A 13,580-nucleotide genomic window follows, 5' to 3' on the forward strand; every position below is an offset into this window, starting at 1 on the left:
TGTGCTAGAAAAAGGTTATCATCTGAAATAATAGTAGAAAGACAAAATGCCCCTGAACTTGCTTGCCATCTAATGATCACACGAAGCTTTCTCAAGGCAGATTTTGTCCTTGGGCAAAAGATATTTTTTTTTCCTTAAGATTGTTTTAAGTATTCAAAGGAAAAATTTTAGAGGTATTTGTAAAAAAACATACAAAAAAAGAAAGAAAGAAACAAACTGCATATTGATCTCAGGGAGAGAATATAAAGGTCACTGAATATAAAATTATTTTCTGAATGTGTATTTTTAACTTAATGTACTATTTTGTAAAGTGGAATAAAGTCATAAACATGAATATGGAATTCTACTTTGTCAGTCTATATTATCCTCTTCTCTTTGCATGCAAACCATTAATTAGAACTTCATATGATGAAAAAAAAATACATAGCTCTGGGAAGCGAGTCTGAATTTTCATTCATTACATTTCTTTTTCTCCTTTACCACACCAGAAGCTTCATGGCATGGTGACAATTATTAGTTCTCAATGGCTAATCCAGTGGAATACAAGTTCTGGTAGGTTCTACAGAGCTGGGGGGGCAGAGTTTCTAGTATGGGCCATGAGAAAGACTATATTATTCTGTCATCAGAGAAGCATCTTAGCTAAGCGTGGAAAGTCACATCACCAGAAGGATGGTCACCAAATAAATTATTTTGGACACAGGAACTCATAAAGTTCTAATTCCTGAGTCATGGAAGTGTTGCAATCTGTATTAGTGAAAGAAGTACTGACCCTGAAGAAATCATGGATCTTTTGAAACCTTTTTTTCTTGTTCATTCTACATTGATCAACTGTCCCATATCACATAGCTAAGTTAACAAGCATTTGCTATGGGCTAGACATTATGCTGAGTGCTGGGGATATAAAGAAAGGCAAAAAACAGTTCCTGCCCTTAAGAGGCTCACTTTCTAAGGGAGAAGACAATATGCAAACAAATATGTACATGCAAAATAAATACAAGGTAAATCGATGGTAATCTCAGAAAGAAGGAACTACCATTGAAAGGCAACAGGAAAGACATCTTGCTGAATATAGGATTTGTGCTAATACTTGAATAAAGCTAGGAGACAGAAATGAAGAGGGAAGGAATCCCAGATGTAGAGACTATCAGTATAAAGGCTTGGAGTTGGGAGACAGAGTGTTGGACAAGATACAATAATGAGGACAATGTCACTGGATTTTACAGTATGTGGCAGGGAGTAAAGTATAAGAAGAACAGAGGGGTAAGAAAGTGCTAGGTTGTGAAGAGTTTTAAGAGGTAAACAAGAGGTTTAACATTTATTCCTGGAGGTAATAGTGAGCCAGTACAGCTTATGGAGTAGGAAGATGACATAGTCAGATGTGCACTTTAATATTAGCAACTAAGTTGTAGATGGAGTTGTAGAGAGAGACTTGAGGCAGAGAGACCAATGAAACATCTATTATCATAGTCCAGGTGAGAGAAAGGTATGTGTCCAAGATGTTGCAAAGGTAAAATCAGAAGGACTTGGTGACAGATTGGATATTGGGTTTTGGGGAGAGGGCAGATAATTGATATTGAGGAGATAATGCTTATATGTAGATTTCAAGTCTGGATAACTACAAGGATGGTGGTACCCTTGAATAGTAATTAAAAAATTCAGAAGAGAGGAAAATTTGGGGGAAAAGATAATGAGTTCAGTTTGGAGCATGTTTAGCTTAAGATATCTATAGGGTGCTCCATTTAAGGTGTCAAATGAGCAATAGAGATATTGGGCTAGAAGTCAGGAGGGAAGATAGTTCTTATAAGTAGATCTGAGAATCATCAACATAGAAATGATGAATGAATCCAAACTTTTCTATTCTCTAATTATTTTTTACTGCTGTAGGCCATAAATTCTGCCATTTCCTCCCTTTTATCTTCTTTCAAGAGTCAAAATTGTAGAGATCATCAAGTGAGATAATACAGAAGGAAAAGAAAAGAAGGGTCAGGACAAACCCTGGGAATTAGCATGAGAAACACTGATAGAGGTTCTACAAAGGAGACTGAGGAGCAGTCACATACTTAGGAGGAAAACCAGAAGAGAGTAGAGTCATAAAAGACTCCTCTAGAGTGGGTAAAGTCTCAAGGAGAAAAGGGTGATTGAGAATGTCCAAGACTACAGGAAGGACAAGTAGAACGTGAATTGAAAGGCCATTGGATTTGACAATTAAAAATCATTTGTACCTTTGGAGAGAGTAGTTTCAGTTAAATAAAATGCTTAGCAGCCATAATGTAGACAGGAGAAACTTCTTAAAAAATTTCATTTTATTGCCTTGTTCATCTTGCTCATCTCTTCCTTCTTCTGTTGTACCCCACTCTTAGAAGCACCAGATCCTGTGGGAGCTATTGAACAGTATTGCCCTATGATAGAAATTGCCCTGCTTCTCTAATCATGGGGTCCAATCCTACTCCTTGCCCTCTGCATAATAATTTCCTTTTTCATTTACTATGGAATCTCCTCTCAGAATTTAGATTTTCCCACCTTGGGTGCCATTTGCCCCCTACAAGCTCCAATTGGCTTTCTCCTGAGACAGAATTTTGTCCATGAAGGCACAGCACACTATTAGAGCTAGTAGTATCTAATTAGTATTGCTGAATTAGTAGTCAAATCCCTACAGATTATGCCCATGAAATTACCCATACCTCCCATTAAAGATTTTATTTCTTCACCATGGATATGTTCTTCATTGGGATTCCCCTTCCATTACTGAATCAAAATTTTCCCCTTTCTTTATCTTTGTTTTAATCCCTCCCCTTGTCACCTCACCCATTTTCCTGTAGCCCCTCTTCTTGCTGAGAAAGTACAGGATTTATTTTCTCTTCATTGTTTACCATTCAATTGACACATTCCTCTGTCATCTTCTCTACTACCTTTTAATGCCACCTCTCATTCTGCAACCTAGTCCAAAAAAATAAATGACTGTAGAGGTGGTGGGTTATGGGGTTTAGTCCATCATATTTCAGCCCTATTAATAACACAAAGGGAAAGAATTGTAAACAATTTTTATCATTTAATACTGTAAAATTGATGTGATGGAGATATATCATGGATACATCATCAAATCTTAGGCTTAGAACACAGGCTCTAGGGATTTATGAATTTTTACTCACTGTAATACTTCAATTCTTGGTAAGTTTCTAGTAATAACTGCTTAGTATTACTGAATTTGTCTAAAGGGGTAAACAGAAGAAAACATGAAGGAACAATCTGAATTATTTATCAGTAAGTCAATCAATGCTTTGTTTCTTCAAAGGGAGGAAAATGACCTCTTATAAGATTTGAGAATAATAATATGGAAGATGAAATGGCATAATATATTTAAGAATTTGGGGTTATTACCTACTGATGCGACGATAAAATAAATTTCTTGAATTTTCATAATCCCAAAGAGACAGAGAAGACCAACCTTCTGATGAACATGTAAGGGTCTCTAAGGATGATGATGCTTCTTTAAGAGCCATACACACACAAATACACACATATACACATGCACACATGCATGCACACATGAGCACACGCACACACATGTGCACACACATGAATGTATCAACACACACGTCAATGTATGTCCACATACATGTGCACACATAGCATTACATGTATGTTGTGTGGTGTGTGTCGTGTATGTGTGAATACATACACATATGCATGTGACCATACATGTACATATATAAATACAACATGTAAATATACACCTATATGCACATGCATGTCCACATATGTGTATATATGCACATACATATCAATGTGCATTTTTATATGTATACATACATATATTTCAAATGTTTGATCTCTGTTTGTTAAATTTCTTCTTTCTAAATAGAATATCTAACATGGTCAATCCCCAAAGTGGAAAGATATTTAAACAGAACCACAATTAACTGGATTAGTTCAAAAAACTCATGTAAAGAATGTATCCTACACCATATCCTAGGACAAATTTATTTTACTTTCATGTATCTTGATCTTAAAATATCTGCTTACAGGATTCTCAGGTTGTGATTACCTGCCAAAGATGAGAATTTAACAAGGGAGATAAATGATGTTTCCTAAATACAATCTCCATATCCTTACTGCCAAGCATCCTTCATTTACCATTCAGCCACTATGACATTCATATGCAGCCTGCCCCGCCTCACTGGGCTGTCTGTGTGGACAGAGAGAGACCTAATTGTTCATCATCAGAGTAGTAAGTAGGAGACTCCAAAAAAGCTGACTTTAATTAATTAAAAACTTTATTTTTTTTCCATACAATTCACAGTTTATACATGGCAAGAGGTGTATCTCACCATATGAACTTTCAGAACACAGTTACTGAGGAAATGGGTGTAGCTTTCTTTCTAAAAGCGCCTGGCCTCCTAAAAAATTTGTGTTAGATTTCCTAAATTTAAAACAGTACCCTCAGCAAGTTAACTAGATATTTACACTTCTAGCTTAAATCTTTATTTTCGAAAAACAGGCATTTGTAACATCAATATTTTTTAAAGACAGCCTCATTGGACACAATCCAATACATTTTTTTCCAATTTTATTTTAGGCAATCATGTTGTTTCAACTTATTTTTATCTACAGTAGGCTTAAATAAGAAAATAAAGGAAAAAATTAGTAATCTACTGGGTACCTTTGTAGCATTTCTTCTGCATCTTAGAAATATCCACAAATCTAGAGGATACAAAAGTAACTAAAAAAGGTTTTACTTCTGAATACGAGCCTTTCCTATCTAAAAAGAGCTATCAGTATTTAAATTGTGCTATAACAGCTTTCTCTTTCTTATGGCAGGGATGAATTATGCCTACAATCTACATTTTCAATGTGCAAAGTCACAGTGATACCAGTTTCAACTTCTGCTCTCCTCTCAGTCACAGCTCCGGAGGAAGAAACCACTGGAGGGTAGAACGTTTGTGCACCCCTAGGGCAGCTATATGGGGCAGGGGTAGGGCCTTGAGATTACAACCCTTTCAAACATCAAAGAAAAAATGCTAGTGGTAAACTTTATTAGCAAATGCTCCAAAAACACATTTTTGACTTTTTTTTTGCCATTTTGGTTAAGCAAAACCAATGAATTAAGATCATCTTAAATAAAATAAAGTATTGAGTGCTTTCATCTGTCAGATAATTTATTACATGTGGATTATCTCCCCTTTTTAGGTACACTTGATGATAAATGGAATCATTTCTGAAAACTTCCACAAAAATGAAACCTGCCAAGGAACTTGACAATTCCATAAGCCGGACTATAATTACATAGGATTGTTTTACAGTGGGGCCTGAAGAAGAGAACTAATTGTAGGGGACATTTGTCCATCTCTTTTAAATGTAGTACCTTTAAAACTAGGGTTTCTGAGCATTGTTCCAATGTCCATCTAATTTGTTCACTGTCCATTCCTTCGTCAGGTATCCTCACTTCAATTATTTTCACACACTGTTTCCAGGAATGTAGAGTATCCATGCACGGAGAACTGGGGGCATGGGGAGCAGGGCAGCAGGTCAGGGGATGGGGTCATGGGGCAGAAAAATCACATAACAGCTAGAGAGGTTCTGTTTCTTCATAAGATAAGGCACTGACAGAAATTTCTTAGGTAAAAGGCTGCATAAGAATTTCTTGCCATTTACAAAAAAAATGTTGTCATCCATAAATGGTCCATGTCTAGGCTCAGTTAGGTAGACCCTGAAAATTTAAGGACTTATCCCTCAAAGCTACATAATGAGAATAAACAATTAGAATTCATTCTTAGGCCTTATGGCACATTAGGAAAAAAAAATAAGGAAAAGAAAAAAAAAAACAGTCTGGGCACAGAAAGGCATCAGACATTGCTTGTTCCACTACCTATCAAAGATAGTAGTGCTATTCAACAAGCATCTCCAAAAGTAAAGTGCTGGCTCAGAATCCCAATTTCTGTTGATGGTAGATGACTATGATGGGCATTTGTGTTTTTTTTTTCTTTTGAGCTCATGCACACTTTAAAAATGCTAACAGCATCAGTTATAAAGAGCATACCAAAGTCCTCAGCCATGGTTAAGACCAAGGCTTTCCAAAGAACCAGTATCCCAATCATGGATTACTTAATGTTCTCAATGACAGCAATTTCTTCACCTGGGCAATGAGGCGTTAAACCATTCAGATAAATACTGTCAGTCTTCATTAGTGGAGGCAGGATGTCCTTCTCACTGGTCAGGTGGTTAACTGACAGGGTTCTTTTGCATGGGGTCAGCTCTTGATTATGGTTCACTGCCAATTCTGCTGAGAGCTTCCTTTTAATGGAGGTGGCCCGCTGAAACTTGTCATAAATCTCTACACTCAGGCGCCTTCGGGTCTCCTTGAACTCAGCTGTGACGTTGGCGGTCCATTCTGCAGCGTGGGCTCGGAACTCTCCCACCTATAACAAATACACAAATATAGAAAAGTACAACATTAGCCTCTTGAAGTGTTTTCTTAAAAATGAGATTAAACGATGAGCGTTGTGGGATTAGAATCCATACTTATTCCATAGCCTAATTATGTGACTGGATGTTTTACAGTATAGCTAGCTACACTAAAAAGTGGTTTATAAATTTATTCCACATAAATCAAATCATGTTTTTCAGGATACTAGAGAAACCTGCAAAGAAATCTTATGAGGATTATAAAAAAGAAAAATGACCTCTTATTTTATATTTTATGACTCTATTTTCATGTTACATCCATACATAAAATCAGTTGCTGAGTCTTATGTTGTGTTCACAACATCTCTCATATTTGACCATTCTCTTAATCCAAATACAACATTCTTCACTCTGTATCATCTTCTTTTTCAATTTTTTTTATTCTTAAAAGTCAAATAGTAAATTAACTCTTAAGTAATTTCATCTTAAGTAGATAAAACATTAGTGGTAGCAAATGTTAAGTCACTGTTTTTAGATCAAAATTTTATAAAGTTATTGGACAGCATAATCCTTGAATTGTTAGTGTGTAATGATCTCAAATGATAGATGACATGTTTCTATATTAGCTTCAGTTTTATTTAAAAAATTTAGAAATATGTCTGAAGGTGCCTATGTGTAAAGCAATTAGGATCAATGCAGCTTAGAAATAAAGCACTTTAAAATCTTTAAGGTGGTTTACTAAACTAGTGCAGTTTTGTGGCATAGGCCGACAGTTTCAAAAGCAAATTAGCTTGATCTAGATGAACACACACACACACCAACACAGAATTTTTAAGCCAAACACATTTCTGTCTCATTTTAATTCATCCCCTTCCCAGATTAAAAGATTTACTGCACAGAAGTAACATTAACAGGTACTGCTTCCAGAATTCATAAACACATAAATATGCAAAAGATAATTTATTATGTGATACTTTTATTTCTATAGTTCACTTTTCTCAATGTGAGAAGATTGAAAAGAACAAGAAGAAAAAAAGGAAAAAGGCCAGATTTCTTCTTTTCAGATATATAAATCTTTGAAACTCCAAATCTCAGCTACAACATCAGATTCTTGCCTTACAAAAAATAATTCTATTGGTGATATCATGCTGATAAGACATATAGTATTCTCTGAGGATGTTGTTGTCAAGGCGGGTTGGCCTAAAATTAAACCTGTTCTACCAGGATTGTTTTAGTTACCATCCTTCTTGACCTGCCAACCTACTCCATTCTTTTAAATAAATTGGCTCTAAACCTTTTTTTTCTTTTTAAAGCTCTCCCAATTCTATTTTAGCTGTAGCATTTCTATCACCTTATCTATGTCTCATCCCCAGCTCTTGAGTCTCATATCTTTCTTAGCAGATAATTGGATGTTTATTAGGTCTAAAGTGACAACTAATTGTGGATGTTTATTTTTTCCATGGTTGGTTGTTTTTTTTTTGTTTTTGTTTTTTTTTAGTAGTAATATAACACAAACTTCCTGCTGCAGTTTGAAACTTTAATGAGTACTTGGAGTTGAGCAAGGGACACAGAACTCCCATCAAACTCTAGATTCTAAGCAGACTTGACCTTCTCTGTGACAGCACTCACAGCTCATGAAAAAGCATAACTCTCAGGCTGAGCAAATAACCAAAAGGGCACACACAAAGAATTTTTGGACATCAAAAGGCTTTTACAAGTCAATGGTTAATTCTACTTTAGGAGTAGAGTAGGATAAATGAAAGAAAATCAAGGACCTAATTATCTGAGATCAATGAATCCTTCAATTTCTGATCATGATTTTCACTAAATCTAAATAGAAGACATCTTTTGCTTTCTCCAAGAATCACTTCCCCTTCTATTTTCATGGAATTCATGTAGTTATATGGTTTGATTTGATAGCATAGGGTTTCATTTTAATCACAATACATAGCAAAGAGTTCAGGAAAGAAGGTGATGGAGATGTTCATAAAGAGAAAGTGACTAGAAATCTGACCTGTAGCTTATAGGATGTGGGGGACCCTTATAGGCTGGAAAGAGGAGACCCAAATATCAAGCACCACCTTATATTTTTTTCCTTGCCTTGCTCTATAGACCAAGAACTGCTATCCTCCTAATTTCTGACAATGGTTAAAGCACTGGGTACTTTGAGTTCCTTAAGGGTGAAGGGAAAAGTTGTATATATGTATGTATATGTATGTATGTGCATGCATGCGTGTGTGCATGTGTATATATGCATGTATGAAAATATGTGCATATATGCATATATTTTATATACACACATGTATATATATTTATATATACCTATATATGTAGCTTTATAGATATATACATATACACACATGTATAGATGAAATATAAATACAAATATGACAAGTGAAGGAATCTGAGGCCAAATTCAATGAAAAAGAACTATACTGAGTCTAATAACTACAGTCCTATGCTCTATTCTGTCGGTAACTGCTGGTAGGATTTCCTCTTTAAATCTTAGTTTTTGTGTCTATAAAATGTACATTCATGAGTCTAAGTTTCAATCATTATATAATCAATTTTATATAATCTCTAAGAAAAAAATTAAAAAATTAAAAAAGTGGTGTCTTTTATCTTATTCACTCATTCCAAAAAAGTTTATCCTTTGTCACAAGGAAGACCAGACAAATGAATGGTTTACCTTAGCTCTCACCACCAGTGGAAAAACCATTTAAATATACAGAGGGCATACCATGAATACTCAAATAAATACTTGTGGATTTATCGATGGGAACTATGAAATAACACTACCTCCAATATCTACGTCATAAGTTTGTATTATAATAGAGGACTTATTATAACAAAGACCGTCTAATGATTCCAGGACCTGTGCCCTTGGGCAAGACAAGATAGATGCATTATCCTGCATTCTACCCTCAAGTAACTCATGTTATAGTGTTTCTATGATGTACTTATGTTAACTGTGAATGTCTTCCAAAAAATCAAGTCAGTAGTCAGTCAATGAGCATTTATTAATAACCTTCTATGAGCCAGGCATTGTGGTAAGCAAAGAGGATACAAAAAAAGACAAAAATATAGTCCCTGCTCTCAAGAAAGTCAGTCTAATGGAGAGACAACATGCAAATAACTATGTACAAGCAAGATATTTACAGGATAAAATTAGAGATGGTTTCTGAGGATAGGTATTAAGAATAAGAAGGACAAGGAAGGAGTTTTTGCAGAAAGTGGGATTTTAGCAGACTCTTGACGTAAGCCCAGAGCTAGAGATGAGGAAGGAGAGCATTCTAGGCATTGAAGGTAGCCAGTAAAAATGGTCAGAGACAGGAGATGGAGTAGGATATGTGAGGAACAACGAGGAAGCCAACAGACCATAAGAAAATTGTTGTTAGATAGAACTAGACTACTATCTTGCTCCCATCCTTATTTATGTAAATGCACAGACGTTTTCTCATTCCTATTCCCACTGTACCTCTCTGTAATTTACAGTTATAGAAAGTTATCCAAGGCTCAGAGGGGTTAAGGAATCTGTCCTTGGTTATTCAGAGGATGTCAGAGGAGAAATTTGAACTCAAGTCTTCCTTACTCCAGTCCAACACTTTATTATGCCAAACTAACTCTCAAGGCCTGGGATATACAAAAACAATTGTTTTCCTGATTGGAATATCTGGACTTCTGAAGCTCTGTACGCAAAGTGGTATGGTAGATGAAGCAGAGGGCATAGAATCAGGAAGATTTAGGTTCTAATACCTCCTCAGGTACTTATAAGCTGTGTGGCCCTGGGCAAGTCAGTTAAAATCGAAATAATGCCACTTATTTCAAGAGTTGTAAGGATTAAGCAAAATAATATTGCTAAATCAATTTCCAAGCCATTAAGTGTTATATAAATGTTATATTATATATATGTATATATATAGTTTTGCTACATATATATAAACAAATATATTGACATATACAAATATATGATATATATGTATAATGTGTTTCTTCACCTTTTAGGCTCTGAATTTTTTTTGGCTTTGTCTTTTATTAAAATTCTCTAACTCAGATTATAATAATATTTCACCTGTTTGGAACTCAGCTGCCAAAATGTCATCTATCAAAAAGATTAAGAAGCAAGCAAAAGAAAATTGGAGATCAGAGGAATTTGTATTGTCCATTTTGGCCTTTAATCACAGTACACAGCTTTAAAAATAAATGCCATGATATGTTTACACTAAAACTCACTCACTTGAATTAAAGGGCAGTGCCCAGGCCTTCAAGCCCCTTTTCCTAGTTTCTAAGTCCAAAGAAGATTAGAAATAAGAAATTAGAGAGGACAAAAGAACTACAATAGGCAGTATTCTAAAGTAACTAAAAGAGAAAAAAATCTCAAAAAGGTCAGCTGTCTGGGACTATTTAACCTAAAAGCAAACAGGCTTATATATTTCTTTTTTCAAATTAAAATCTATTTTTTCAATTATTAAATTTAGCTCTACATATTTTAATAGTTCCTAAGATGCTGTTTTTAAAAAAGAGTATAAAAGATTTTAGAAAGATTTCCATCTAAAATGATTGAATGTTTTTAAACTAAAACTAAAGGTGGTTAAGCTCTTAGCTAACTAGCAAACTCATCTACCCAGAATTACTTATTTCCCAGGATCATATAACCTTGCTCAGAATATGTCAATGGCTCTCCATTGTTTCAAGAGTAAAAATCCATATTCCTCAGCCAATCACTCATGGCTCTCCATGATCTGATCTTAACTTACCCTCCCCATCTTATATCACCTATGGAAGTTCAACCAAGTATTTTACCATTAGAGGCAATAGTAACATACATTACAAAGAATTATCTACCTCAAGCAAAAAAGAGTATTGAAGAAATCTTGTTTATTGATGAATATTTAAGAATTAGATAATGTATCTACTTATAGAACCTTTCCCTGGCTAGTGTTGAGGCAGATAGGTGGCACAGTGTACACAATGCTGGGACTAGAGCCAGCAGGACATGAGTTCAAATCCAGCCTCAGACACCTAGCTATGTGACCCTAAGCAAGTCACTTAACCTCTGCTTGCCTCAGTTGCCTCAACTGTAAAATGGGGATAATAACAGCATCTCCCTTCCAGAGTTATTATGAGGACCAAATGAGATAATAATTGAAAAGTGCTTAACACAGTACCTAGCACCTACATAGTAAACACTATATAAATTTTAGCTATTGTCATTACCTCACTGGGATGTTATAAGGATAAAATGAGATAACATAAAGTGCTTAGTACAGTGCCTGTCACATAGTAGGTGCTATATGAATGCAGATTCTTCTAAGAACAAAGAAATGTCATGTTGCCTCAGACTAATGCTCCATTTAACCCAAGATTTGATCAGCAGCTTTAAGAAAGCTTGACAGTTATCCTTTTTTAATGGCATGCACAAAAATCACAGAATTTCACAGTTGGCAGGGATCCCCGGAAACATCTAGTCTAAACTGTATCTGAAAAATAATTTCTTCTCCAATACAACAGACAATTAAGTAGTCATCCAGCCTCTAATGTTTCTCTAATGTTCTTCATACATATCCAATAAGGGCTTCCCTAATCAGCCCATTCCACTTTTTGGATAACTCTTTTGGAATGATTTCTTTACATTAAGCCTTAATTTACCTTTTCTTGAAACTTCCAATCATTGTTCCCTTTTCTGTCTTCTGGTCAAGTGGTGTAATTCTAATCCCTCTTCTAAGCTAAACATCCACTTTCACTTAACTAGTTATCACATGACATGAACTTAAAGGCCTTTCTTTACTATCTTGCTTGCCAATTTTCATTAGATGTTCCTGAACCCACGTTCAACCCATGTCTACCCCCATCTTTCCCAAAATGTGGCACCCAGAATTTAGATAACAGAATGGTATTCTCAAAGGCCAGGAAAATATCCTCCAAACACTCATTACTTCTTAATTTGTCGTTAATAGATCTATTATCCATGAATTAATCTGAACAGTCATTGCGTATTTGTATTGACTTCCTGGGGGAACACATTCCATACGCTGACTATGTCTTTTCTTTTAACTTTAAGAATGACTTGCAGAAAGAAGCTAAATATTTATTCTGGAGGCCTACAGTGCACCTGGAGCTTAATATCACACTGTTCCCATACTCTTGCTGGTTCTCAAAGGACATGCCGGTCTTGTTGATGTTTCTGTTTTTTCTTTTGTACACATGTCCAGAATGCTGCCTGGGTAGCAGAAGGGAATGGCAGTTTCATTTTTATTCTGCCAACAAAGCCGTCAGTAAGGTACTCGGATTCGCTGCATCCACCTGGTGCAGCAGTATCTTTATCAGCCTCATATGGTCCAGAGTTCTGGGCTGAATTTGTCAGGCAGTCCAACATCTCTTGAATACTTTCTATATCTGTACGTCAGGAGTACAGTTACCAGCAGGCAGGAGCAGTAGTTTTGGAATGTACAAGTTTCTCACTGATCAAATAAGACAGATGATCCTCATAGATTCTTGAGTTTTTGAATGTTTCCCATACATAAGTGGATTCCAACACCACCATCTAGGTTCTTAGTTGCATCCTCAAGCATAGCTGCATAAAAGAGATTAAGCCTTGTATAGTCTGTTCCATCGATCTACTTTTCTATTTTTTTAACCAGAAATTAAATAGTTTTTGTTGATTACAGCTTTACAATGCATTTGAGGTCTGGAAGTGCTATTGACCCCTTTACTCCTATCTTTATTCATCATTTCCCTTGATAATCTAGATCTTCTGTTCTTCAAAATGAGCTATGTTTTGTCTAGTTCTATAAAGTATGGCTCTGGTGCTAAATTAGCATGGCACTAAATGTATAAATTCATTTTGGTAGCGTTGCTGTTTTATTAAGTGGGTGTGGCCCAACTATGAACACTGCCTATCCCTCCAGTTATTTGAGTCGCTTGCAGAGAAGATGTGGAACTATATGGGTAGAGGGAATTTTCTCCCCAGGAGTTGCCTATACCAAGGCAATCACAGGCCCAGGCCCTACCCTATCTATACAGGAATTAAGTGTGTTTTGGTAGATGCAATCCTAGATATTTTATGAAATTTGAAGTTATTTAGAATTGTGCTTTTAATTTTATAGTAAAAAAATCACTTTTTACTCTAAGTTATTGTTACATAAAAATGATATTTATTCTTTGGATTTATTTTGTAT

The 13,580-nt window shown here is 35.5% G+C and overlaps 1 protein-coding gene across 1 annotated transcript in view; it reads right to left on the minus strand.

The window, feature by feature from the left end:
- Positions 1 to 4,252: 4,252 nt before the first annotated feature.
- Positions 4,253 to 13,580, minus strand: part of KCNK2 (potassium two pore domain channel subfamily K member 2) — a 151,530-nt gene continuing 142,202 nt past the window's right edge. Inside the window, exons 6-7 of the mRNA XM_027870681.1 lie at positions 12,668 to 12,798; positions 4,253 to 6,416 (exon numbers count right to left, since the gene is read on the minus strand). Coding sequence (XP_027726482.1) covers positions 6,099 to 6,416; positions 12,668 to 12,798 — 449 coding nt within the window. The 3' untranslated portion in view covers positions 4,253 to 6,098. The remainder of the gene's footprint in view (positions 6,417 to 12,667; positions 12,799 to 13,580) is intronic.

The sequence above is a fragment of the Vombatus ursinus genome, unplaced genomic scaffold (assembly GCF_900497805.2).
Source record: "Vombatus ursinus unplaced genomic scaffold, bare-nosed wombat genome assembly UNPS02014798.1, whole genome shotgun sequence".
Classification (NCBI taxonomy): domain Eukaryota; kingdom Metazoa; phylum Chordata; class Mammalia; order Diprotodontia; family Vombatidae; genus Vombatus; species Vombatus ursinus.